Source organism: Armigeres subalbatus, chromosome 3 (genome assembly GCF_024139115.2).
Source record: "Armigeres subalbatus isolate Guangzhou_Male chromosome 3, GZ_Asu_2, whole genome shotgun sequence".
NCBI classification, from domain to species: domain Eukaryota; kingdom Metazoa; phylum Arthropoda; class Insecta; order Diptera; family Culicidae; genus Armigeres; species Armigeres subalbatus.
Window position 1 is genome coordinate 264,766,602 of NC_085141.1, and position 27,975 is coordinate 264,794,576.

General features: G+C 41.9%; 2 protein-coding genes across 2 annotated transcripts in view; one reads left to right on the forward strand and one right to left on the reverse strand.

Annotated features, from left to right (window-relative positions):
* Window positions 1-27,975, forward strand: part of LOC134224053 (protein O-mannosyl-transferase TMTC1-like) — a 309,191-nt gene that overhangs the window by 131,750 nt on the left and 149,466 nt on the right. Inside the window, exon 3 of the mRNA XM_062703292.1 lies at window positions 22,279-22,352. Within this exon, the coding sequence (XP_062559276.1) occupies window positions 22,279-22,352 (74 nt within the window). The remainder of the gene's footprint in view (window positions 1-22,278; window positions 22,353-27,975) is intronic.
* Window positions 17,400-18,756, reverse strand: LOC134224054 (uncharacterized). The gene is made up of 3 exons (XM_062703293.1): window positions 18,191-18,756; window positions 17,871-18,129; window positions 17,400-17,810 (listed from the first exon to the last, which is right to left on the reverse strand). The coding sequence occupies exons 1-3, from the start codon at window positions 18,727-18,729 to the stop codon at window positions 17,514-17,516; spliced, it is 1,095 nt and encodes a 364-aa protein (XP_062559277.1). The 5' UTR covers window positions 18,730-18,756; the 3' UTR covers window positions 17,400-17,513.

A 27,975-nucleotide genomic window follows, 5' to 3' on the forward strand; every position in this document is an offset into this window, starting at 1 on the left:
GCCTCTTGACAGGAGGCTTCCAGGCCTCTTGACAGGAGGCTTCCTGAGCCTCTTGACAGGAGGCTTCCAGGCCTCTTGACAGGAGGCTTCTGAGCCTCTTGACAGGAGGCTTCTGAGCCTCTTGACAGGAGGCTTCTGAGCCTCTTGACAGGAGGCTTCCAGGCCTCTTGACAGGAGGCTTCCAGCCTCTTGACAGGAGGCTTGAGCCTCTTGACAGGAGGCTTCCTGAGCCTCTTGACAGGAGGCTTCTGAGCCTCTTGACAGGAGGCTTCTGAGCCTCTTGACAGGAGGCTTCCTGAGCCTCTTGACAGGAGGCTTCTGAGCCTCTTGACAGGAGGCTTCTGAGCCTCTTGACAGGAGGCTTCCTGAGCCTCTTGACAGGAGGCTTCCGAGCCTCTTGACAGGAGGCTCTGAGCCTCTTGACAGGAGGCTTCCGAGCCTCTTGACAGGAGGCTCTGAGCCTCTTGACAGGAGGCTTCCGAGCCTCTTGACAGGAGGCTTCCAGCCTCTTGACAGGAGGCTTCCAGCCTCTTGACAGGAGGCTTCTGAGCCTCTTGACAGGAGGCTTCTGAGCCTCTTGACAGGAGGCTTCCGAGCCTCTTGACAGGAGGCTTCCTGAGCCTCTTGACAGGAGGCTTCTGAGCCTCTTGACAGGAGGCTTCCGAGCCTCTTGACAGGAGGCTTCCAGCCTCTTGACAGGAGGCTTCCGAGCCTCTTGACAGGAGGCTTCCAGCCTCTTGACAGGAGGCTTCCTGAGCCTCTTGACAGGAGGCTTCTGAGCTCTTGACAGGAGGCTTCCTGAGCCTCTTGACAGGAGGCTGAGCCTCTTGACAGGAGGCTTCTGAGCCTCTTGACAGGAGGCTTCCAGGCCTCTTGACAGGAGGCTCTGAGCCTCTTGACAGGAGGCTTCCAGCTCTTGACAGGAGGCTCTGAGCCTCTTGACAGGAGGCTTCTGAGCCTCTTGACAGGAGGCTGAGCTCTTGACAGGAGGCTCTGAGCCTCTTGACAGGAGGCTTCTGAGCCTCTTGACAGGAGGCTGAGCCTCTTGACAGGAGGCTTCTGAGCCTCTTGACAGGAGGCTTCCAGGCCTCTTGACAGGAGGCTTCTGAGCTCTTGACAGGAGGCTTCTGAGCCTCTTGACAGGAGGCTTCCTGAGCCTCTTGACAGGAGGCTTCCAGGCCTCTTGACAGGAGGCTTCCTGGCCTCTTGACAGGAGGCTTCTGAGCCTCTTGACAGGAGGCTTCCAGGCCTCTTGACAGGAGGCTTCGAGCCTCTTGACAGGAGGCTTCTGAGCCTCTTGACAGGAGGCTTCTGGAGCCTCTTGACAGGAGGCTTGAGCCTCTTGACAGGAGGCTTGAGCCTCTTGACAGGAGGCTTCCGAGCCTCTTGACAGGAGGCTTCCGAGCCTCTTGACAGGAGGCTTCCGAGCCTCTTGACAGGAGGCGTCCAGGCCTCTTGACAGGAGGCTTCTGAGCTCTTGACAGGAGGCTTGAGCCTCTTGACAGGAGGCTTCTGAGCCTCTTGACAGGAGGCTTCCAGGCCTCTTGACAGGAGGCTCTGAGCCTCTTGACAGGAGGCTTCCAGAGCTCTCTTGACAGGAGGCTTCCGAGCCCCTTGACAGGTTGCTTCCGAGCCTTTTGACAGGAGGCTTCCGAGCCTTTTGACAGGAGGCTTCCGAGTCTCTTGACAAGAGGCTTCCGAGCCTCTTGACAAGAGGCTTCGAGCCTCTTGACAGGAGGCTTCCGAGCTTTTTGACAGGAGGCTTCCAGCCTCTTGACAGGAGGCTTCCTGAGCCTCTTGACAGGAGGCTTCTGAGCCTCTTGACAGGAGGCTTCTGAGCCTCTTGACAGGAGGCTTCCAGGCCTCTTGACAGGAGGCTTCTGAGCCTCTTGACAGGAGGCTTCCAGGCCTCTTGACAGGAGGCTTCCAGCCTCTTGACAGGAGGCTTCCAGGCCTCTTGACAGGAGGCTTCTGAGCCTCTTGACAGGAGGCTTCGAGCCTCTTGACAGGAGGCTTCTGAGCCTCTTGACAGGAGGCTTCCAGGCCTCTTGACAGGAGGCTCTGAGCCTCTTGACAGGAGGCTTCTGAGCCTCTTGACAGGAGGCTTCCTGAGCCTCTTGACAGGAGGCTTCTGAGCCTCTTGACAGGAGGCTGAGCCTCTTGGAAGGAGGCTTCCAGCCTCTTGGAAGGAGGCTTCCGAGCCTCTTGGAAGGAGGCTTCTGAGCCTCTTGGAAGGAGGCTTCTGAGCCTCTTGGAAGGAGGCTTCCTGAGCCTCTTGGAAGGAGGCTTCCAAGCCTCTTGGAAGGAGGCCTGAGCCTCTTGGAAGGAGGCTTCCTGAGCCTCTTGGAGGAGGCTTCCTGAGCCTCTTGGAAGGAGGCTTCCAGGCCTCTTGGAAGGAGGCTTCCAGGCCTCTTGGAAGGAGGCTTCTGAGCCTCTTGGAAGGAGGCTTCCTGAGCCTCTTGGAAGGAGGCTTCCAGGCCTCTTGGAAGGAGGCTTCCGAGCCTCTTGGAAGGAGGCTTCCGAGCCTCTTGGAAGGAGGCTTCCAGGCCTCTTGGAAGGAGGCTTCCGGGCCTCTTGGAGGAGGCTTGAGCCTCTTGGAAGGAGGCTTCTGAGCCTCTTGGAAGGAGGCCTGAGCCTCTTGGAAGGAGGCTTCCTGAGCCTCTTGGAAGGAGGCTTCCGAGCCTCTTGGAAGGAGGCTCTGAGCCTCTTGGAAGGAGGCTTCCAGGCCTCTTGGAAGGAGGCTTCTGAGCCTCTTGGAAGGAGGCTTCCAGGCCTCTTGGAAGGAGGCTTCCTGAGCCTCTTGGAAGGAGGCTTCTGAGCCTCTTGGAGGAGGCTTCCGAGCCTCTTGAAAGAGGGCTTCTGAGCCTCTTGGAAGGAGGCTTCCGAGCCTCTTGGAAGGAGGCTTCCGAGCCTCTTGAAAGGAGGCTTCCGAGCCTCTTGAAAGGAGGCTTCTGAGCCTCTTGAAAGGAGGCTTCCGAGCCTCTTGAAAGGAGGCTTCCGAGCCTCTTGAAAGGAGGCTTCCGAGCCTCTTGAAAGGAGGTTTTGAGAAACGTAGAAGGAGTCTTCTAATCAACAAAGCAACGGAGCTTTTCAAAAAAGGCTTCATGCCTGTCAAATTAAACCTTAAGACTCTAGATTTTAGTTCGGAAGCATATTCTCAACATATTATTTAACATTTTGCTTCAATCAGATAGATTGCATTGAAGATTTTTTAAATTTGTCCATTCGACGTTTTGTCCTTTTGATCTTGTCCCGCAGCCCTTCATACACTGTGTTGGTTATGGATGGCAGGATGCAATTGGGTTTGATTTAATCATCACTTTATGTACAAGACAAAATTTTGAAACTACACATTTATCAAGCCTTTTATCGAAAAGTTTTTTTTTGAACTTTAATGCATCCGTCATTACGTATTTTTGTTCGAGGTACCCCTTGGGGACTTTGAAGCTACCCCCAGGAGTACATGTACTCCAGGTTGAGAACCGCTGTCCAAGAACCACAACCGACGCCATTTTTACAATCAACCCTTTCTTCTAATAAAGTGTTAGTCCGGTTTTCTTTTCACAAGACGCCAAGTTTGAGAATCATATTGAATCATCAATTCAGATTAGTCATCGAACCATAAATCGAATATTCAATCTAACTCGAAATCTATGCTGTTAAATGAACGAAAATAAGATTTGGTGTGCAGCAGCAAAGATCATGTAGAAGCTGCAAGTATTAATCAAGTGACAACTACGTCGAAAGGAACAAAAGGTGATTGAAGAACAAGCTGATGCATTCCCAAGGAATTTGCCAGAAGGATGACTTAATAAGAATAAATATTGTCTGCAATCTTGCAAATACTTATTGTTTAAAAAAAGTGAAATTCACATGAGCAACGTTTTGAATAATTACAAACTCTGGGAAAAGTTTCGAAAACGTTATTTACTATGGAAAAATTTTATCAAACGAAACGTTTAAGAATAAGCTAATTTTTAATCTACTATAAAACAATATGTTTAATCATGGATTAAATCCATGACAAAATGAAAATAATCAGTGCATTACCATCAATGTAAAAAAATTTTTTTGGCATTTATTCTCAACCGATTCTCAACTCGACGCATACTTTTATCCCATTGCTTCCTATTGAAAATTGGCCAGATCGGACTATGGTATCGGAAGTTATGGCCAAAATACTTTTTTTTACGGAATATTCGCGTAAAAAATTGTCACTCATTTTTTTGAGCATTTATCCTCAACTGATTTGCTTTCCTCAAGTTGCATTCGATGCAGACTTCTATCTCATTGTTTCCTATTGAAAATTTGCCAGATTGGACTATGGGCTCGGATGCTAAGGCTAAGGAAGTTATGAGGCAAAATACCATTTTTTATTTGCACGAGAAAGGCACCATCGCCGCTAGGTGGATTAATCAAGGTTTATGATATACACCCGATTCTTTTTTACACGGGAGATGTGCTCCGTGTAAAAAAGTTTTCAGTTTAAAATTTAAAAATCCGTGTAAAAAAAGTTTTATGATTTCTCGCCAAATCATGCAAAATGGAGCAACTTTGCAAAAAAATTGTATGGAATTTTTTTTACACGGCCATGTAGTCCTTAGAGGACCCTATAACTTTTTCTCATAATCTGATATGGGCGACGTGAGAGCCGAATTAGTGTCAAATGACATCAGTGCCATGACCTTCCGTGACATTTTTTAAAATTTCGTTCTCATGACGCACATTTTGTATTTAAAACAATGGCCTGTTTAATAAAGATCTAGGATCCTAGGTGCTTTTACTACATGTTAGTCAGAAAATCCGAATTGTATATAATCTTTGAAAAAATATTAGCATATTAGTAACCGCAATCCCATGACATTTTTCCGGTATTTCCCATCACTGCTCTGGAGCATCAACGGTTGCTTCTCACTCTCTTCTTCACCTTTGTGATAGTACTGTGCTCGCTCATTACCTTGGAGTAGTACCCAGGGAAAATTCGGCACACCGATGAAGCGTGAACGGATGCGATTATCCCTCAGTGCGAATTAAAAAGTTTAGAATGTTCCTTCAGTTTTATTTCGCCCACAGAATAGAGATTATTTACACATAATTAGGTCATTTGAAATATTTTTCTTGTTTAGAATATTCAAGAGACAAGATGATATCTTGCGTCTCTCAGAGTTTTAAAAATTTGCCTCGCCCTTCATAGCTCCAAATCATTATTGAATCGCCAGCTAAGTGTATTAAATCTATGTTACTTTCAAATGTTGATGAACAGAATATTAAATTGACGATTTCTATCGTTGGCATGATTGCTGCTGATTTGTTAGTCCCGCTTCTCCTTTACTCCACACCACACTAATGAGGTTTTATCGCTATCCTACCATAACAGTCCTATGCCACGCTATGGCCACATATCGGTACTTTCCTCCATCGAGCGTAATTATCCTAAGCTCACTCATCAATCAACCAAATTTCATACCATCCCTTAACGATGCCATAATCTCAAGATCCCTCTAATTGAAATAAATTCCATTGAGTGCCGGTTTATCGCCACTTTTAGATCCCCAAATCAGCCACAAAACCCAGTCACCCTTGAAGCAGTAATTGTCACTGATAAAAAGGAAATCATCGGCAAGGGCAGTGGTCGATCGCCACCCAGCACAGGCTCATAAATCACCCCCGCCTGGCAGAACCGGTTCCTGTCGATTAAATCAACCAACGGTAATTGGCAAACCTGGAAGCTGCCACTTCTGTGCCTCATCACATCCCCCCTCCGTACCGTCCTTTCCAATTCCGGTAGTCCAACGGAACTGCGATGGGCGGAATATTCTACAACTCAAACTTCGGTCACCAGGCAACCGGGCCGGAACACCGAACCAGCCAGGCGCAGTCAGTGAAAACCACCGCTGCTCGACTGGGCATCATCAATTTTAATGCAAATTATTTCCGGCTTCTGGTTCCTTCCTGGTGGCCCTGCCTGGCTCAAGCAGCAGCAGTAAGCGCATCACACAAAAGGACGCTCGACCAGTAATAAATTTTCAACTTTTTCCACTCCGTTAGCAGCGCACAGAGACTGGTCCACCTTTTCCAATCTTTATTTTTCATCTCTTAAAATTGGGTTTTCTCATCTGAGGAAACAAGGAGGGCTTGGTTTTTTTTTTGGTTCGTCTCTTTTGTCGGTATTATGATTGCTGGTTTTGTTAGTCTGGACGAATAATAGAGCAAAGAGATTTAGGAATTTTACAAGCCATTAATGTGGAGTAGCTAGGCATAGAGCACTCAGTAACAGAAGCTTACGTTTCCGGGCTGTGAACAAAAGGAAATAAAATGAATGAACTCTATTAAGGCGGGAAATGATCTCGTTTCTAGGCACTACACACTTATTGAGGGTGCAAAAATTATGAATGAGATGAGTGATTCGCGTTTTTTCTTGTCATATCTCATTTAAGTTCATCACGACCATTTTAAAGAAAGAAGGGCGTTTACTTCAAATGTCTTATTTCCCTGTATTGAAGTTTTACCACAGACGATTATATGTGAAATTGACGTGATATCAAGTTATATTATATTGAAGAGATGTAATCAAATCTAAATTGTGTTACTGAGATCATAAAGCCCTATCAAAAAATATATATTAATCGACTATTAGAGTGACATGAGTATTGTGCATTAATTTCCACTAGTCTTACTCAAATTTACTATTTTGGACCATAACTCCCGCGATCGTCATTGAGAACGGACGTAATTAATTACCCGCTTCTCAACCTAAGTAGTGCACCGCGAAGGCAGCGATAAATCGAATTGAACCAACGCTCAAATTACAAACCACGTATCGGCCCATACACCGCGAGTGACGACTGAACAGTGAAAATCGCATAGCTGACAAAAGTGTGACAATGGGGACGCGCAGCGGGGGGTTGTTTCCCCCCGATCGTGCCAATCAAAATAGGTATGTGATATTGAAGAAAACAAATGGATCAATAACCGAGCACAGCATATTTCTCGTGACAAAGTCAATCGAGACATACTGCTGTTATGAAGATATTTGGCTAAACAGAAAAGACGGTTCGTTGACCGTAATTCTGAATGAGAAAATGCAAGGAAATTAGTTGAAAACATGAAGGAATTGGCAGATGGAACACCGATCACCGTCAGCTGGGATACCAAACGGAATACGTCCCGCGCTGTCGTTGTCTGTCGGGAGCTCGCAATCGATACTGAAGACGATATAAGAACAAACCTAAGCACACAAGGTGTGACTGAAGTTAAACATATCAGCAGAATGAGCGACGACAAAAAAACGAAATTCAACACCGGAGTCGTGATTCTCACGTTCTCCCAGCCTTCACCGCCAGAAAAACTGAAAATTGGATACCGCGTCTGCAGAACCGAAAAGTACTACCCCCGACCAACGCAATGCTACCGGTGTTACGAGTATCAGCACATTAGTAAATTTTGCAAAAAAGAAGAACGCTGCCGAACCTGCAGCGAAAAGGCACACCTGGAAAGTGATGAATGCTCGAAAGAAATAAAGTGCATAAACTGCGACGATAATCATATCTCGACCAGCAAGGCATGCCCAATTTTCAGGCAAGAGCAGCAAATAATCAAAATAAAAACGGATAAAAACATCTCATACACCGCAGCCCGGAAACAACTTATCAACAACAACGAAAAACCAAAAAAAAAAAAAGTAAAAGTTACATGCGATGTCCAAACTATTGTCGAAAATGCAAGAAAACAGTGGGAAAAGGAGCTGGAGGAGAAAATGAGCTTTATCTCGGAAAAAATGAAAGTTATTTCGGAACGAATGGAAGCGCTCAACGAAAAAGAAGCAAATATTAAAAACTGGTATAACTACCTCAAAGATAAAGAAAAGAATTTAAAGATCACTGAAGAGAAAATGCAAAAAGATATCGAAGAAATGAAAACGCACTGTGGCAAGCTATCAAACGAGCTGCAGAAAAAGGATGAATTAATAGAAAAATTAACAAAAAACATTGAGCCGCAGATCCAGAAAACGATCATAACTAAAGACAAACATGGAAAAAAAATTAAATGTGACAAACCGATCGAATCATCTCCCGACAGAGAAACCAGAGAAGGCACACCAAGAAGGAAAAGCAACCGAATAAACAACAAACAAAGAAAAACAGATTCCTCAGACATGGAAACAGAGGAATTAAACGACGATAACTGATAATAGCAACAATAAAATCAAATCTGAATATGACCACGCTTATACAATGGAACTGTAACGGTATACGGAGCAAACACGCAGAACTTCAACTACTAATAAGTGAACATCAGCCTCTTTTCCTGGCCATACAAGAAACCAGGACAAACCCAAAGACAGCTTTTAATATAAAAGGATACAACTCGATATTTGAGCATCGACCATCTGGTCAAGGAGGGGTAGCTATGCTTATAAAGAAGGGAATCCCTTTCACCCCAGTACAAATACAAACAGACCTGGAAATCATCGCTATAGAGGTAAATACACCCTTCAAAATGACAATCGCATCAATATACATTCCGCCAAATATAACATTGGATACTAAAGAATTTGACAAAGTGCTATGCACTTTACCGAAGCCACTAATAATGGCCGGTGACTTAAACGCTCACCACGCGCAATGGGATTTGAAACACCAAGATTCCAGAGGTAAAGAAATTATCAAAATAATAGAAGACCATGGATTATTAACGCTAAATGATGGCCAAACAACCTTCATACACTCAGCCAAAAGAAACTATATGTACAGCACATCAGCAATCGATGTAACAATATGCAGCCCTGAACTAGCATCAAAATTAGATTGGACCATAATAAACGACCAGCATAGCAGCGATCATTTTCCCATTAAAATCGGAACTATTCAGGTCAACTGCCCTAACAAACAATATCCCAAATGGAAAATCGACTCCGCAGACTGGAAAAATTCGAAGAGATTCTAGAAGATCAAATAAACCCAAATGAGGAATACTCAATAGAAGATCTGACTACTTACATCAGACATGCCGCACTAGCATCAATCCCAAGAACATCAGAAGTGGTATCAAAAAATCCGTACCCTGGTGGAATGACAACACCAGGAAGCAGTGAAACAAAGGCGAAAATCTCTCAGAAAATTAAAAAACACACCTGCTGACCACCCTGATTACCAAATGATCCAAGACAATTTTCGTAAACACAGAAACGAAGCAAGGAAAATCATCGAAGAAGAGAAACAGAAATCGTGGGGAAAATTCACTTCTGAGATAAATGAACACACAACCCCAAAAGAAGTTTGGAACAAGATCAGAAGCATATCAGGAAAAAAAATCATCAGAAAACATCTGGACGATAACATCAGATAATAACAACATAACTGACCCTCAACAGATTGCGGAACACCTTGCCAAACACTTCACCAAAGAATCATCAGACAGCGCATACCCACTCACCTTCATTACTAAAAAGAATGCTGAAGAACAGCAGCCAATCAATTTCCCCACAGCAAGATATTCACTGTACAACAAAGAATTTACTTTGGAAGAGCTTATATACCATATGGACACACTGAAAGGATCCTCACCTGGTCCTGATGACATCCACAATCAAATGCTGAAAAGACTTCCACTATTTATCAAGAAGAAATTACTTGCATCATACAATAACATTTAGATCAATGGAATATTCCCCAACACCTGAGAGAATCTCACCTAATCCCAATCCCTAAACCAGGAAAACACACAAACGATCCAAAAATCTTCGACCCATATACCTAACAAGCTGTGTGATGAAACTTTTCGAAAGAATGGTCAATCGCAGACTAATGAACGAACTCGAAAATAAATCAGTCCTGGGACCTAATCAATTCGCTTTCCGGAAAGGAAAACAAACAACTGATCCCCTTACAGAGATAGAAGACATATGCACCCAAGCCATAAATGAGAAAAACACGCAGAACTTCTTTTCCTGGACTTAGAAAAGGCATACGACAGAACCTGGCGCTATCTGATACTAAAAATCTGTCAAAAGCTGGCATAGGGGGACACATGGCTACCTTTTGCCAAAATTTCTCGAAGAAAGACGTTTCAAAGTGCTTTATCAAGGGCATTTCTCCTCTGAACAAATTCAACAAAACGGAGTACCACAAGGATCAGTACTTGCTGCCACATTCTTCCTAGTTGCTATCAATAGCATAAACGATTGGATACCCAAAACACCATTATCAAACTATATGCAGACGACATCACCTTCGCCGTAACCACAAGATGCGCCAGATGGACCCTTTAAGATACAAAAATCCTAGACCGAATTAAAGACTGGTGCACTGAAACTGGATTTACCATCTCTACTCAAAAGTCGTCAATTATGCACATTGGAAACCGGAAAAACTTCTAAAACAGCCTCCTGCCATACTTGATAAAGAACCAATCAAACTAACAAAAATACAAAACTGTTGGGAATATGGCTAGATCACAAACTCAACTTCAAACATCATATTCAAACGAAACGAGATGAATGTAAACGAATATTAGCCCTGATGAAAAGTATAAGCAGCACAAATTTCGGAGCAGATCGAAGATCATTACTTCGGATATTAAACACCATGCTTGTTCCCAGACTTATATACGGAGGCCCTATAATAAGCCGAGCTAAAGATACCGATCTCAACAGACTGTGCCCATATACCATCAAGGAATTCGAATAGCCACTGGGGCATTCCACTCCAGCCCAATTGAAAGCCTGTTAGCAGAAAGTGGACAACTTCCATTGGATCTTAGAATATCTGAAGCACTTATCTTATATAGTACAAAACAAATGTGCCGCAAAGCTATCTCCCCAACCTGTACACTAACAGAGCGATCAAACGAAAAATCAGAGACCCTGAACATCCCACAGGTAAACGTTACCATAGGACAATCAAATTACAACACCATCAAACAAACAAACGGAGTCAACATAACCACACTCAATACTCTAACACCCACCGAAAAAAGAATCCGTTTTCTCGAAGCATGCAAACTCAAATACCCCCACCACAAACACATATACACCGATGGATCAAAAACCAGACAAGGAACGGGAAGCGGAATATACTCGAGTGACCAGGAAATTAGCATCAATCTTCCTAAACATTTATCCATATTCAGCGCGGAAGCATACGCAATAAATAAAGCAATTGACATCAACCCCACTGAATTGACGGTCATATTCAGCGATTCTCAAAGTGTCCTCGCGGCAGTTAAAGGGCACAACTCTAACCACCCATGGATAGAAGATATCAAAAACAAAGTAAAACAGCCATATCAACATAACTGGCAACGAAAAAGCCGACAAACTAGCGAAACTTGCCACAGCAGCACAGACATCCACCAATATTGAAACACCATACGATGATTACAAAAAGCTAGTTAAACTCCATACAAGACTAACATGGGAGAATGCCTGGCACAATAACCGCGGACACTTGAGAGAAATAAAATATGATACAAGCGAATGGTCAACATCCTTCTCGATGAACAGAGAAGAAAGCAAAGCTATTACCCGACTCAGAATCGGTCACACTAGAATTACACATGGACATTACGCCCGCAAGGAAGCCGCACCCACCTGCTCAGCATGTGGCTCCCCAATTACAGTGAAGCACATCATTCTGGAATGCACCAAATTCACCAAACACCGTATCGAAGAAAATATCGCCAAGTAACTCTACCTGGCCCTAGGAAACGACATCAATGAACTTAGAAAAACAGCATCATACCTCACGAAAACGAATTTGATCCACGAAATTTTACGCATCAGCAAAAATAATTACACGATGAATAAGCCAACCACCGAGCTACGCAGCATAAGGGAATCAAGACAACCAACCTGACGGGAACCCGGACCAAAGGCTAACACGAACGATAAATCCACAGTGACTAGATATAAGAATGTATTGTAATTTTATCCTCCGGTGACTTAAATGACAACAAGTTGAAAAGGTCACCTAAATAAATCAAATACAACAACAACAACAACAACTATTTTGGATACTACTTTGTTGCAATTCTGTATTAGTGAGTAATCATTATCCAGTTCGCATTTCTTTCAATTGTCCTACTGTTGACGAATTACTCTTAACACTTGCTTTTGTCTTTTTGTTACCAATCGGTTCGAAAATCCCTCCAATGCAATGATAGGTCATCATTATAGAATAGAACGATTGCCATGCCACAGTCCTTTGTGTATTCATTGGTTTCAGATTCAGTAACAAGTACGGCTGTAAAACTTTGGGGATCAGGCTATCATTGTTATTTTGTAGCTGGAGGTTAAGAAACTTTCACAGCATTAATTCTACTATACAAAGACATCCGAATGAGAGTTGTTCAAAAGACCCGCATGCCGCATGTCTTGCCACTTAGCGAGTAAAAAAAACTTGAACTAAACTGACTAAAAGAATGTCTACTCTCACCATGTCAATCCCATTCCTTAGTTCAGCTATTTGTCCATGTTGAGAAATTACATCCACGGCAAACAATATAGCTTTATGAGTTTACTCCGCTCGTTCATGCACTCACTTACTTGCGGCCTATGATGATGGTGGCAATCAGGCGGCCCTCATGCTTTGTGGTTCGTTCTCACATGCACGAAACCACCACGACCCATCAGAAACGCCGCGCGCCGGATGGTGCTAAGTAGCGTAGTTCTCCGACAACATTCACAGCACGTTTCCGTCGGAGTTTAAAATTTTACAACCAATGTCGTTTTTATGAAGTGTAACTGGCAGAGTGCTGTGCTCCGTCAGAGGGATCCTCGCTCAATTACATTTCGCTGGCAAGTAGCTCGTTGACGCTTTTGCCTTACTTACATACATACATATATGAGCTTCGCCTTCGAGTCGATACTAAAGTGCTACTTTGAGCACACGCTTCTCTGGTGGAGCGACTGTCTCGGAGAACAGAAATCGATGGATCCAATAGACACGCCAAGTAATGCTCCAGTGTCTTCGTTGCTTGGCGCTGTATCTAATATAAGACAGATGGTGCTTTGGATAAAAACGTCTTTCAGACTGTGTTCAGTAGGATCAGTAAGTTTTTGAAGTACATCTGTCTTCTTCTCGAGAAACTTCCTTTTCAGAGTTATGTTAACACAATAACGAAATTATTGTCTTTGACCATGCGTCATACAGACTGTAATATTGTTTAATGGCGGACAACGGACACGACATCACACAAGCACCCCAACACCAGAAGACAATTTTCCGAAAAGAGTTGATTACGAACAGAGTTGGTATCAAAATGTAGTTTTTGTTGATGCTCTCCCATAGTTTTTGATTGAGTACACTATGTGTTAAATAGGGGAACTCTTCCGTTTTCCATCTCACGGAACATATATTCATCTCATTGCAAAACTAAGAAATAGAGCTTCTTTTTGCTAACACCCTGAAAAAAATAACTAAAAAAATAAACAAATCAATTTCCTTTTTATTGCTTTTTTTTAATGGGATGAAAGTGCCGAACAGTTCCCCTACTTCAATTACCTGAAAACATCAATTCGATGTTTGCGCAAAATGCGTTTTTTCCTACTAAAGGAACACTGCACTCATTAGTAGCGCAGGTAAATTTTGTTAGTTGTTAATGTTAAATAGCAATAATCTCATTTTTGTTAGCAAAGTTATTCACTTGTCATAAGACGAGTTTGTATTCAATATTCAACATCGCTTTGGAAGGGGTAATAAGAAGAGCAAGGATTAACACGAGTGGTACAATTTTCAATAAGTCCGTCCAGCTATTTGGCTTCGCCGACGACATAGATATTATGGCACGAAGCTTTGAGAAGATGGAGGAAGCCTACATCAGACTGAAGAGGGAAGCTAAGCGGATCGGACTAGTCATCAACATGTCGAAGACGAAGTACATGATAGGAAGAGGTTCAAGAGAAGACAATGTGAGCCACCCACCGCGAGTTTGCATCGGTGGTGACGAAATCGAGGTGGTAGAAGAATTTGTGTACTTGGGCTCACTGGTGACTGCCGAAAATGACACCAGCAGAGAAATTCGGAGAAGCATAGTGGCTGGAAAGCGTACGTACTTTGGACTCCGCAAGATGCTCCGATCGAATAGAGTTCGCCGCCGTACCAAACTGACAATCTACAAAACGCTCATTAGACCGGTAGTCCTCTACGGACACGAGACCTGGACGATGCTCGTGGAGGACCAACGCGCACTCGGAGTTTTCGAAAGGAAAGTGCTGCGTACGTGGAGGAGGCGAATGAACCACGAGTTGCATCAGCTGTTGGGAGAACCATCCATCGTTCACACCGCGAAAATCGGACGACTGCGGTGGGCCGGGCACGTAGCCAGAATGTCGGACAGCAACCCGGTGAAAATGGTTCTCGACAACGATCCGACGGGCACAAGAAGGCGAGGTGCGCATCGGGCAAGGTGGATCGATCAGGTAGAAAATGACTTGCGGACCCTCCGTAGACTGCGTGGTTGGCGACGTGTAGCCATGGACCGAGCCGAATGGAGAAGACTCTTACATACCGCACAGGCCACTTCGGCCTTAGTCTGAATAAATAGTAAATAAATCAACAATTGAATAGTTTTCTCGGGACTAGAAAGCTATTCTCACTGTACATGCTTCGGAGTTTCTTACATTCAAGACCAATAACGATGCCGGCCACGTCCTCACAGTCTATTAGGGTAAGAGGAGGAAAATTAGTTCGACACTAATTGCTACAAGAGACCGATTAATCCTCTGCATCTCCACGAGCGCACTGGAAAGGAGTAGTATGTTAGTTGGGAAGGAGATATATTGGAAGTCACTTTGGTAAGCGACTGATTATTTCTTTTGAACAACGCCATATTCATAATGATACAAAAACGGAAAAGTAACGCGTATCTTACGTATTTTCCCAAGGACTGATTCGATATCTTAACACGCACTGAACTGATTTACTTTATTACAGACCGAGCAATGCAGAACACAATATTTCGGCAGATAGCGCGATCGTTCTGCTGTCCGAAACAAGAGAAAACACGCACTGAACTCCACATGAGTTCTAAATAAACTTCTATTGATTAATTTTGTTTTCATTAATTAAGCATTAATCAGAAATTATTTCAGATTCGGGGTACTGGCTCATTTGTGGTAGCATCTCAATCGGGGTAATATCATTTAAGGTAGTGACTCATTCGGGGTAATGACGTTCGGGGAAGGGGCCTTCGTGGTAATGGCATGTATTTTTATTTTTTATTTTTTTTAAGAAACTTTACTCCATTACAGTGAATTTGTGTCAAACGCAAATCACGGTGTGTTTGTCCGAAGAGGCTTATTTTCAAAAAATCAGTTATCTCTAAAACACTCACTACACGGAATTATAGGTTTTCCTCTTTGACGATGGTGTATTTTAAAAATATTCTATCGGGGGTAATTTTTCCATAATTTGGGGGGGGGCGGTGTTAAATTGGCTATCATTTGAGATTCCTATGGAGTTTGCACCAAAAATAGTGAAAAAAATAAAAATTGTTCTAGATCCCCCGATAGAACATTTTAGTTTACCCACTATATGAAAGAGGAGAGCATATACTTTCACGTGGTGGGTGTTTCAGAGACGCTGATTTAAAAAAAAAAATATTTCCCCTTAGACACACTGTGAAATATTATGTGTAATGGAATTATGGTTAGTGTCGTAAAGTCCACCCCCACAGTTAGTTTGGTAGTATTTTATATTCAATCAATGTGAATCCACGCTCAATGAGATGCTTCCGTTTACCAGCTGCCTTTTTCAATGCAAGCGAAATTGCGTGTGACCCAAGAGCTACAAATCTTTATCTTTCGTATGTTCGAAATCAACAATCCTTTGTCTCAGATGGGCTGAAAAAGCATCCACATGAGAGCCAAGTTTGAGAAAAATTGCCAGCATTAAGTCCATTTCGTTCAAGACTTTCGACTGCTCACATAATAACTTTTCTATTGGCGTGATAACTATAAGTAGCAAGCCATCTGATGGAATAATCTTGGTAAGAACTTCAATATAAACGATTTACAACGATTAATATTCTCAACGGCAGCAAAATCTTCAAAAATCTGTATAAAATTTGGCATTTTCAAATCCTGAAGATTTAAATACAAATGTTGGTTTTTTATTGTATTGAAAGCTTGCAAAAATGTAAATGCCAAGATTTTATACAAAAGTTGTAAGATTTGTTCTTGGTCATACCTACAAGCTTCTGATACAATGTAGTTTTTGTATTAGAATACCCAACCCGAGCAAAGCTTGAGAGCAAATCGACAAATTTTGTTGTTGTGAAATCGCCTAATTTTGATACCTCAGGATGATATCCTTTTGGTCGTTTTTATGGTTAAATCTGATTGCACTCCCACGCAAACCAACACCACCAACAGGTAGCCGAAGCCTCCCCCTATCTGTCTATGGTGATGGTTTGCGTGGGAGGGCTATCAGATCGGACAAATCGACGTTTACATCTTTGTTTACGAAATCACATACGTCCTTTTGAATAAGTACCCGAGAAATGTTTAATCTTACTGTGACATCAAATTGAAAACTGATTCTGCTGTCGATGAGAGCAAATCGAAAACTAATTTAGATATTAGTTTTGGAAAACGAAATAAGTAATCAATTTAACCTGTCATAAGACGAGTTTATACAATCCCACTTCGAGTCAAGTACGAGACACTGAAGACGGCCTTACTGTTGAGGTCGAAATACGTATCTGTCAAGATACAATTAAGTGGTGGAATTCAATGGGATTGTATAAACTCGTCTTATGACAGGTGAAAACATTCCACTAAAAAGCTCTAAATAATTTTCTTATCATATCACAGAAAAAAAATATTGAAAAATAAACAGCGCGTAAAACTTGACATGCGGAAATTTACGCTATTCTACGCTGAAATGGTCCTCTTCCTAGCAACATTTCTCACAACTTGTATGCAATATCGACGATTCACGTCAAATATTGTATACATTTAGGCTATATCCCGTGTTGAATTACGCTAATAATGGCGTTCCATTTATGTGCATTATTTTTAGCGTAAATTTCCTTGGATTTTTCTATCTGTGTAATCAATTTAACATCAGTTCATATAATTAAAAAATCAATAGCAAATTGATATCAAAATAAGTTATCAATCATGAATATCAAAGTTTGAAAACAAATTATGATTTCAATTTGATGTCGATATCAAAATATGTTTTCTTTTTGCTCTCATTATGATGTCAGACTTTGCTCGGGAAGTTACCAATGCAATAAGCACTACATTTCGCCAAATCGGCCATATAGTGCTACCACAATGCTTATACATTTTTGAATAGTCGTATATTGGCCCTATATCAGGCGATTTGTAATGCTTGGGTAATACAGCCTTCTATAATCAATATATGCCATGGTTTTATATAGTATTGTATGCATTGTTTTCTGGGTGAAGTATATATTTGAAGCATATCATGCCGATTTAATTTGATAACATTTGTCACATTAATACTAGTTACATTTCAGCTCATTAATCTATGTTTTAGAAACATTTACAGCTTAGCGTAAAGTGATTCATGAACAACATGATCGATCGTAATGTCTTTAATAGATTGACAGCCTGCCAACAACATTGTAATATCCAACTCTTTTCTTAGCAAATCCAAAATATGTTCCACACCTTGCTGCCCATTAACAGCCAAACCCCACAATGCCGGCCTTCCAAACAACACCATTTTTGCACCAAGGGCAATGGCTTTGAATACATCCGTTCCTTGCGTTATCCCTCCGTCGATAACGACGGTCGTTCGGTCACCGACCGCTTTCACTATCTCCGGAAGAGCTTCAATCTTGAAATATAAACAAATATCAATGATTGATACATCGCCAAACTAAGCAGTTAGTCCTACCGAGGCCGGAACTGAATCCAGCTGTCTGGCCCCGTGGTTTGACACCCAGATTCCTTTGACGCCAATGTCAGCCGCAAGGATTGCATCCTCTTTGGTCAGAATCCCTTTAACTATTACCGGAAGTTTAGTGAAATTGGCCAACCATTTCACATCGTCCCAGGAAAGAGTCGGATCTAACTGCTCCTTTATGTATTCGTTGATTCCGGAACCACCGTGACTTTGTACTCCGGTAGCCAGATGACCTTCAAAGTTAGCTAGACTGGAATTGATAACGATGTCATTATTCAACGCGTGATAGCCTCACATTACCCCCCGCTCACATCAGATGCGGTGGAAGCGAAAACTTGTTCCTCATATCGGCTCTCCTCAATCCAAACACAGGAGCATCTACGGTCAGAACGATGGCTTTGAATCCGGCTTTTTCTGCCCGCCTAACCAAGCTCTCGGTCAGTTTCCGATCGCGATAGATGTAAAGCTGGAACCACTTAGGAGACCCGGGCGCCCCGGTAGCTACCTGCTCCATCGAACTGGTAGCGATCGTACTCAGCGTGAACGCAACCCCCCGGCTTGCAGCTGCCTTGGCATTAGCCACCTCTCCGTCCGGGTGAGCCATCCGCTGCATCGCCGTTGGTGCGATTCCGATGGGCATCGAGAAACGATCGCCAAACAAACTCACCGATAGATCACGTTGTTCCGCACTTCTCAGTACGCGCGGTCGAATGCGCAGTCGATCGAAACAACTGCGATTCAGGCGCAGAGACAGCTCGTCGCCCGCCCCGCTTCGATAGTAGTCCAGCGCATTGCGCGGGATGATTTCGAAGGCGCGTTTCTCGTAGTCCTTCACCGATGCTTGTGCCATTGTCGAGAGATGGTTCCAAACTAACGGGAGAAAGGTAACTTTAAAACGTCGTTATCTCTTGTGTGTTGTGTGGACAGAACGCAATGATACTATTGAAACGGAGATAATGGCTCGATGGCGGAATGGCTGATAAGGCCTCTTGTGGGATTTCATGATTTGCATGTTCAAACAGCATTATACCTTTTGTAGTGACGTTACTGATAGTGTTTAGATTTATGTCTGGTATAAAGGCAGATATTGCTTCTGAAGCGCTACTTGTTTTAACCATTTTTATTTTATACTACATGATACTACATGATTTATTTTGTGTTCACAATTTAAGTTTTAACGGTTCAATTTCATCTAACAACTTGTTTTTCCCACATGCCAAAGTTGGTTCCTTTTGCTTTATTAGTTCTCGAATTGCAGAAATGAGTGTTTCATTTGTATGGGAGCCCCCCTTTCTAATGTGGGGAGGAGTCTCAAACCATCTTAAGAATCTTCCCCGGCCTCAAAAACCCCTGCATACAAATTTTCACGCCGATCGGTTTGGTAGTTTCCGAGTCGATAAGGGTCAAACAGACAGAAATTCATTTTAATGTATAAGGTACACCGGGGCAAGTTGAAATGCGGGTTTTTTGTGATTTTTTTCAGCAGTGAGCACGCGTGTTGGCAAAAAGAAGCGACGATATTAGTGCTGTATTTCTTTGTTTTGCGATGAGATGAATATATGTTCAGTGAGATGGAAAATGGAACAGTTCCCCTACATTCAAAAAACATAAATTTATTAAAACATGCAAATTTCTGAAAATAAATTTAATAAAGTCCGCCCACTCCGTCATGAATGCAATTCTCCTACGATGAATAAAAAGAATGAAAAGTGGTCATGTTTAAACTGCAGTTTTGAGATACTTAATCTACTGAGCACTGACTCTTAGAAAAATAAAATATAGAGTATGTAAACATTACGTTAACTCCACCTTTCACTTCCCCAGCTGCCTATTTGTCCAATCGAAGAGTTTATGAGAGATATGATGGCTGGTTAATTAATGTGCATTTATGATGAAGCCACAACCAAATTAATCAAGTGCACAATATACAAGTGAAACAAATAATGAACCATCCTGAATAGTAATCCGAGTGGTCACCAGTAGGAGCAAATCGATTTGATAAATTTTCAGCGTAGTGCGTTTTCCAGAATTTGGTCTCTGAAAATACGCTTGTGACTTTGTTGTACACTGCCCTTTGTTTTACATGGAGAAATAAAAAAAAAGTCTAATAAATTGAATTTTTTTTCTATTTTTCTAAAATTTTACATAATTTATTGCTGTGGGACAATTAAATGGACCATACTTAAGTTTATTTTTTTGTGTAATATGGAACGTACACACGGTCAAGCAGTTTGACCAACATTGACTCCACCTCTCGTTTATTCAAACATCCATCAAGTTTTACCAACAGCGGCACGAACAATCAATTTATTCGACCAACAATATCACACACGAACGACCGAAGCGCCAACTTGAGCACCAACCATCAAAAAATATATGGGGGTTTGTGCAACTTCACTACAAATGCTCAAACATGTTCGGCGAACCTTGACTCCACCCCGACAACTCAAACCAAAATCAAACCGTTTTATTTTTTTCCAACCGAGCCGCCAACTGTCAAATGGTTGTTCGAACAACTTCACACACGTTCAAACAAAGCAGCAACCGAAGCGTTTTCTTGGGGGCGGAGTCAATGTTCGTCAAACTGCTTAACTGGTGTGTACGTTGCATAAGAGTACCTTTCAAAATCTGGAATGTCATTTTTATGCGAGTAAATATCAAAACAAAAGTGGGATTTGCTTACAAATTTTATCACTTTTTCTTAAACAGGATGCAATTTTAAGCTAATTTCTGAAAGAAAATCAAAAGCGTCAAAAACTTACATGGGACTCTTATGCGAATCCTGGCAGTATTATAGTCACCCTTACATCCTCGTGCTTCTTGAGTCTCATTGAGTACATACATTTTGTTATTAATACGGCAAAATTAGCTTATGTCTGAATATAACGCAGTGTTTCAACTTGCCCCGATACGCGGGGCAAGTTGAAACAATGCATATGAAAAAATAATTTAATTATACAAAATATTTATAAAAAAGTTTGTTATGGTTGCTTATTTTTTATGTATAATCTTTGCCCCTAACTAGCAAACACCGCAAACGGATTCAAAATATATCAAAGGGTGATTTTTTTACAGCACTTCGAATTTCAACTTTGAAAAAACCGTTTCAACTTGCCCCGGTGTACCTTATAGAAGATTGAAAATGAGCTCCATAGCCCACGAATCTTATATTCAAAGGCGTATTTCAGAATTTATTAGTCTAATTCAATCGTGTTGCTTAATTTTTGCCTTTCTCGTACAACAAAGTTGTACCGAAAGGCTATCATTTCACTCCAAAATCGAACTTTTTATAGAAGTCTCGGAGACCCATGATACCAATCTACTCAGCTCGTCGAACTGAACAACTGTCTACCAGTCCGTGTGTATGTATGTGTATTTTGTAATTTTTTCCATTGTTCAACTGTCAAAATCACCGAAAATCAGTAAAATTATTAGTAATCGAGAAAGGCATCGTCACAGTTAGGTGGATTAATCTGGGTTTCTATTCGATTATTACGTTGTCTTTTATGTTTTTTCTTACTACTTGGGGTTAAGTTGATTTCTTTTATCAGATACAAATGAGCACTTCTAGTCTAAACATTGGGAGATCATCGCCCGAATTTCAAGTAATAAAGTAAACAGTCCATTGTTCTACGTAAGATTTCTTCTTCAATTTTTGACGTGTGTTTACCTTCAGTAATCGCAAATGACTCGTTTTCGGTCAGTTTGCGAATAAATTGAAAACACTTTGATAACGAGGAATTATAGTACATGCATGGCAACAACGCACTTGAAATATTTTGCCAAGCAAAATATTCGTCCAACAGCCAAAATGTTCAACGAAAGTCGATAAAACTTTACCCAGGTACTGTCAACATTTTTCCGAAATACGCTTTTCTGAGATCCTGGTAACGAGAATCGATGTCTTTATAAAGTTTACCAAATTCTCGGCACTTAAGCATTTAATTAAATTATCCAAAGGTAATTTAGGGAACGAAATTTGGCGAAAGCTTACGGAAATAAAATGTGAATAATCCTGGAAATCCAAGAAGAATCCAAATGTTTCCAAGAGTTTTTTTAAACTGCTATTCAGAAAATTGTCTAGAATGAAATCGTGGTAATTTGGTAATGTAGTGATTCTGATTCAGATGGAACATAGGGCAGCAGGGATTATGTTCAAGAGCTTGACGACCGGGATACTGTTAAACTTATATGAAATCTGTCTATATCCGACAGAAGATCCTACCAAAGCGACCGTGTGCCGCTCAAATTTCGCTTATCCAATCTGGATGTGGGAAGCTATTCTAATCAGACCAAATGATTTTGATTTGTTTTCTCTCATATCGAATTTTCCGTTACTGATTTTATTTTTTCATTGTTGATTAGCTTCTAATATTTTCCATATTTCATTTTATTCCAGGTTACCGGAATTGTGGGACGTGCGGATGTACTGGCTTGTATATTTTTTCTCATCTCTCTTCTGGCGTACCATGGGTAAGTCTTGCTGCATATGCCTATCATCGATGAATTCTATACCAAATTTTCAAAACAACTTTAGTAAACAAAGATTGAAACGTCGATTTGACGAATCAAAGAGCACGCCCACGCAAACCAATACGTAGGTGGAGGCTTCTGCTATCTGTTGATGGTGTTGGTTTGCGTGCGTGTGCACTCAGATTCGTCAAATCGACGTTTGAATCCTTGTTTACAAAAGCAGATAAGTCGTTTTGAAAATTTGGTATTGAATTAACTGTACAAGAAAACTCTCTATGTACATAGATTCAATCATATAATAAACTTTATTATCGAGTGGTTTTACTCCAAGTTTTAAAAATATTATTTTTTATCATTTATCGTTTATTTGAGAGGCTCATTTGTCGGAACCTTAAACTTACGGTTTAGTCGATGTTTGGGAATAATAATACAGAAGGAAAGGAAGTGAATCTACGGTGCTTGGGTAATTACGATGCTGATGTTCACATAGTAGCCATTCTTGGCGGTGTTTCCTATCTGGGCCCTCCTTAGCCTAGCGGTAAGATGCACAGCTATAAAGCAATAAGCTGGCGCAATTGATTTGAAGTTAATATGGAGGTTTCAGCCGAAATATATGGGAAAATACACATCTGTTACTATTTCGTACAGGAAATTGGATGGAAAAGCCCGATTGAGCCCAGATTTGCAGGAAAGGAACGTAACATGCCAATGAACAATCTCACATAAAATTCTACTATGATTAAATAAAGTTTAAATTAGTTTTTAGCTGATTTATTTGGAGTTTGGTTGAGCACTTTGAAATTCATTGATTGCCTTGAAAACAAGCGCATGTAATCGAAGGTAGCTGCGATATGTGTAGTGGCGCGCGTGCAGTTACTTATGTATCAGTGCGCGCGAAATCACGCATCGCAGGCACCTTTGATTGCATGCGTATGTTTTCATGGCAATTAATTAATTTCAAAGTGCTCAACCCAACTTCAAATAAATCAGCCAAAAACTGATTTAAAGTTTATTTAGTAATAGTAGAATTTTATGTCAAATTGTTCATGGGCATATTAACTTCATTTCCTGCAAATCTGGGCTCAATCGGGCTTTTCCATCCAATTTCCTGTACGAAATAGTAACAGTAGTTTATTTTCCCATATATTTCGACTGAAACCTCCATATTAACTGCAAATCAATTGCCCCAGCTTATGCAATAACCGATCAGGCTGAAATTTTCAGAGAATGATTTTCTTACCCGAGCAGCACAGATCCGTTAAAAATGGTTGCAGCAACTTGATTACGACTGAATCCGGTCACATATGAGTTGCAGTAATCTTTGTGGAACATGTGTGCTGGTAGGGTACCCAAAGGCAAAATTCTGGGGGTTGCCCCGTAGAATCCGACGACTTTTTTTCTCCCCATACTAGGCTGAGCCACTCTAGTGTACAACATGCGCCGGAGTTATCTGCCACGGCTAAACACAGACTACGCTCAGCAGCTGGAAGTAGCACTCCCAACGGAAGAGGAGATAGGCGCAGCGTCTCTTGAGGATGGCTGGAGAGATATTCGATCCGCCATTGGAAGCACCGCAACCGCTGTACTAGGCATGGTGCCCTCGGATCAGAGAAACGAGGGGAAGGGTCGTTTGGCCGAACCCATTCAGCCGAAAGCTGTTTGGCCGAATGCCACTAGGCCGAACAGACCATTAGGCCGAAACCAATCTGGCCGAAATGGTCATTTGGCCGAACGAGTAATTTGGCCGAAAGGGTCGTTTGGCTGAAAGGGTCATTTGCCCGAAAGGGTCATTTGCCCGAAAGGGTCATTTGCCCGAAAGGGTCATTATGCCGAAAGGGTCATTTGGCCGAATGAGACGTCTCACTCCTCATTTCTCCCTTCTCGCTGTAAAAGAGAGTAGTGCGCAGTGAGTAGTGAGACGTCCATTTACTACCTGTTGGGAGAACCATTCATCGTTGTAACAAGTACGCTTTTTATTTATAATTTTCTCTGGAAATTCGAATCAATGTTTATCATTCAAATTGTCTGCATGTCCTTTCGTTTTTCTAATTTATTCTAAAAGTTGATACACCGCACGGGAACCACGTGCTTCCAGATGTTGCAACTGGCATACGCCAGCCTAAACTAGTCCCCAACTCAGTTGCAAGCGCCGAAATCAAAATAATGCTAGATCCCGGTCAAGCGCAATTTTGCGATGCCAATTAGCGGATATCGACCTGATGAGGTATACATTCAGGATGCAATGACCTTTTCCGTTTGGCTTGGCCCACTTCTTCCGAACTTGGGGAGAGAGCTAACTTGGTGATTTGTACAGATGCCAAAAAAGAGGTCATCATGCTTTTAATGATTCGGTTACGCAAATTAGACATTTTGTCGCTCGCGAATTTGGACTTCGTCTAGTTTCGCGATTTCGCAACCGAAGGTCGCAAATTAGCGGTATCTGAGGACAATTCCTAGCCTCGATCATCCACTTCGAATCGGATTGTGGAAGAGGCAAGAGTGGTCGATAACTTGTCCCGCGTCGTGGTGTGATTTGTGAGGTAGTAACTCCGTGGAAATTCTAATCAGGCTTAGCTAATTAATGTGTCCTTTCCCTTAGTAGCTAGTTCTAAAACTAAAAGTCTATTGAGTAGTTCCTAGGTGGTAACGAGTATGTACCAAGAAAGCATTCTTTGTAATGGTTGTGTCGTCTAAGTGCATGTGAACGAATCGATACAAAAGATTGTCGTCTCGTCACTTTGATCAATGAATGTGGTTACGTAATGTGTTGTTGAGTGAACCGAAAGCAGCCCGCCCGTAGCCGGATAGTTGAAGTCATTTAGTGAATGTAGTAATTCCGTAAGCAATCGAAGCGTATCAGTCGCCGCAAGAGTATACCGCCAACTGGGAAAGCATGTGTAGTGAAGAGGTAAAGATTCGTTCGCACTAAACCAATAGAAGTAGTAGAGTAGTGGTAGTAGAGAGCTTTCGCAGAGCGAAAGGGAGAAAAGGGAACGACAGAAAGACAAGGCAAGCATGAACGATGAAATAACTTGTACCCACCTAGAAAGCTTTGTGTTTGAAACCCCCGCCGTTGTATAGACAATCCGTGTCTATGTAAAATAAAGTTAGAACTTGGCAGCGTTTCCCAAACCATTTGTGTTACGGTGGCGTATCAGAATTATGATTAGTTTTCATTTGTGAAGGCTTTCCATGGAGTTCTTGTTCGTTTGTAGTTTGTCAAGATTGTACTGGGTATTATTTCGGCCCTGAATCGAAATTTGACCGTTCTCGAATTGGAAGCAACAAATTTGGCTAGTATTTTCAAGCAGGGTCGGGTGACTGTTTTCGAAGCCGGGTATCCGAATATTTAAAGGGGTTGATGAGTTGGTCCTTTACTCCACCTTTTTAAGCAGCCGGTCATCTTTCATCCTAAGTTCGTGAAAATTAAAACCCTTCCCTGAAGGGTCTCAGGCCGGGCAAACCTGCAAACTGCTGGGTGATCTCCTTTTAGGAGTAGCTGGCGGGTTATATCGTTCGAATCGCAGTGTTACCAGAACGTCAACGGTACTCCAAACCATTCTTGAGTTCAGATATTGGAGGTCTAAAACACCAACAGAGCGATTCATTGGGTCCTGAGCTTCTGTGTTAGTTGGACCAACCTCATGGGACATCATTACACCAGTATTCAGAAATCACAACATTCTCAGAGTTCCTGCGGTACTCCAAATCATTCTTGAATTCAGATATTGGAGGTCTACGAGACCAACAGAGTGAATCATAGGTTTCCGAGCTTGTGTGTTAGTTGGTGAAGTCCCATGGGACATCATTACATCAATACATAAAAAAAAATCAACATTTTCAGAATATCTCCGATACTCGAAACCATTCTTGAGTTCAGATCTTGGAGGTCTACAAGATCAACAGAGTAATTCAAAGGTTCCCGAGCTTGTGTGTTAGTTGGTGAAGCCCCATGAGACATCATTACACCATTATACACAAATCACAACATTTCAAGAGTTCCTGCGGTACTCCAAATTATTCATGAGTTCGAATATTGGATATCTTCAAGACCAACAGAGTGAATCATAGGTGTTCAAGCTTATGTGTTAGTTGGTGAATGGACCTTCATTACATCAGTATATAAAAAAATCAACATTCTTGGAATATCTACGGTAATCCAAACCATATATTGGAGGTATACAAGATCAACAGAGTAATTCAAAAGGTTTCCGAGCTTGTGTGTTAGTTGGAGATATCAATACAATCAGTATATAAGAATATACGACCTAACCATTGGTGTGATTGCTGAAGGGCTGTCTTATCGCGCGTGCAACTCCGTTCGTTGCCCGACGAGGAAAGAGGCTAAGTCATGGCCTGCTATTCACTAGTCAATGTTGGCAACCGAACCATTATACGAATTATATTTGTATATCTGTCATCAATACACGCTGGAAGTGAATTACCCGTTTTCTAATATATCTCATCCTCACATTCCCCTTCTTCTCTCACTAAAAAAGAGAAAAAAAAACAGGGACTTGGGATTTTCATAAAGAACTATTTACATTTAAATTACAGCCAAGTCTAATTTTTCAATCCAATATTCGTACTCAATTCCCATTTTCAAATACATCCCAGTTCAAATTCGTTGCGTTCTCCACCGCATTAACGTTTCTTTTACACGAATAATCCGCCCCTTTTCTTCACAACCTTTACCATCAAAAGCTGCAGCAATCCGATACTCTTCAAGAGCACCTTCAACGACACAAGCATAAAACCGATGAGAAAACAAATAATGTATTTCGAAAACAAATCATGTTAACTCGAAACCGATAAGAACAGCAAATTATTCAATCCAACGCTCTTCCAGAGCGTCTTTGACATCCCATCGAAACCGATGAGCAAATCATTCAATCCGACGCCCTTCAGAGCGTCTTCGACATCACAAATCGAAACCGATGGCAAAACCATTCAATCTGACGCACTTGCAGAGCATCTTCGATATCACAAGTTTGAAACCGATGAGCAAATTACTCAATTCGACGCTTTTCCAGAGCGTCTTCGACATTACAAGTCGAAAACCGATGACCAAATCTTTTAATCTGTCGCTCTTCCAGAGCGTCTTAGACATCACAAGTCGAAACCGATGAGAAAACAAATCATTTATTCTGGCGCTCTTTCCTCACTCCCGACATCACAACGAAACCGTAGAAAAAAATGTCCCAATCACGCACAAAGGATACTTACAAAATAATAATCTCCAACCAGGAACAACCTGGCAGGATCGCCAAATGTGTGACCCAATTCCGCCGAACGACGAAGTGCTGTCTTATCGCGCGTGCAACTCCGTTCGTTGCCCGACGAGAAAAGAGGCAAAGTCATGGCGTGCTATTCACTAGTCAATGTTGGCAACCGAACCGTTATACGAATGATATTTCTATATCTGTCATCAATACACGCTGGAAGTGGATTACCCGTTTTCAAATATATCTCACCCTCACAAAGAAATTTAACATTTCCAGAATAGCTACGGACTACGGTACTCAAAACCATTCTTGAGTTCAGATATTGGAGCTCTACAACACCAAAAGAGTGATCATACGTTTCCGAGCTTGTGTGTTAGTTGGTGAAGTCCCATTTGACA

Excerpts from the sequence above, each read along its gene's own strand:
- LOC134224054 (XM_062703293.1), bottom strand. The coding sequence starts at position 18,729 with ATGGCACAAGCATCGGTGAAGGACTACGAGAAACGCGCCTTCGAAATC. Across the intron at positions 18,130-18,190 it reads TCGCTTCCACCGCATCTGAT|TCTAGCTAACTTTGAAGGTC; the intron begins GTGAGCGGGGGG and ends TATCAATTCCAG. Across the intron at positions 17,811-17,870 it reads TGGATTCAGTTCCGGCCTCG|ATTGAAGCTCTTCCGGAGAT; the intron begins GTAGGACTAACT and ends TTATATTTCAAG.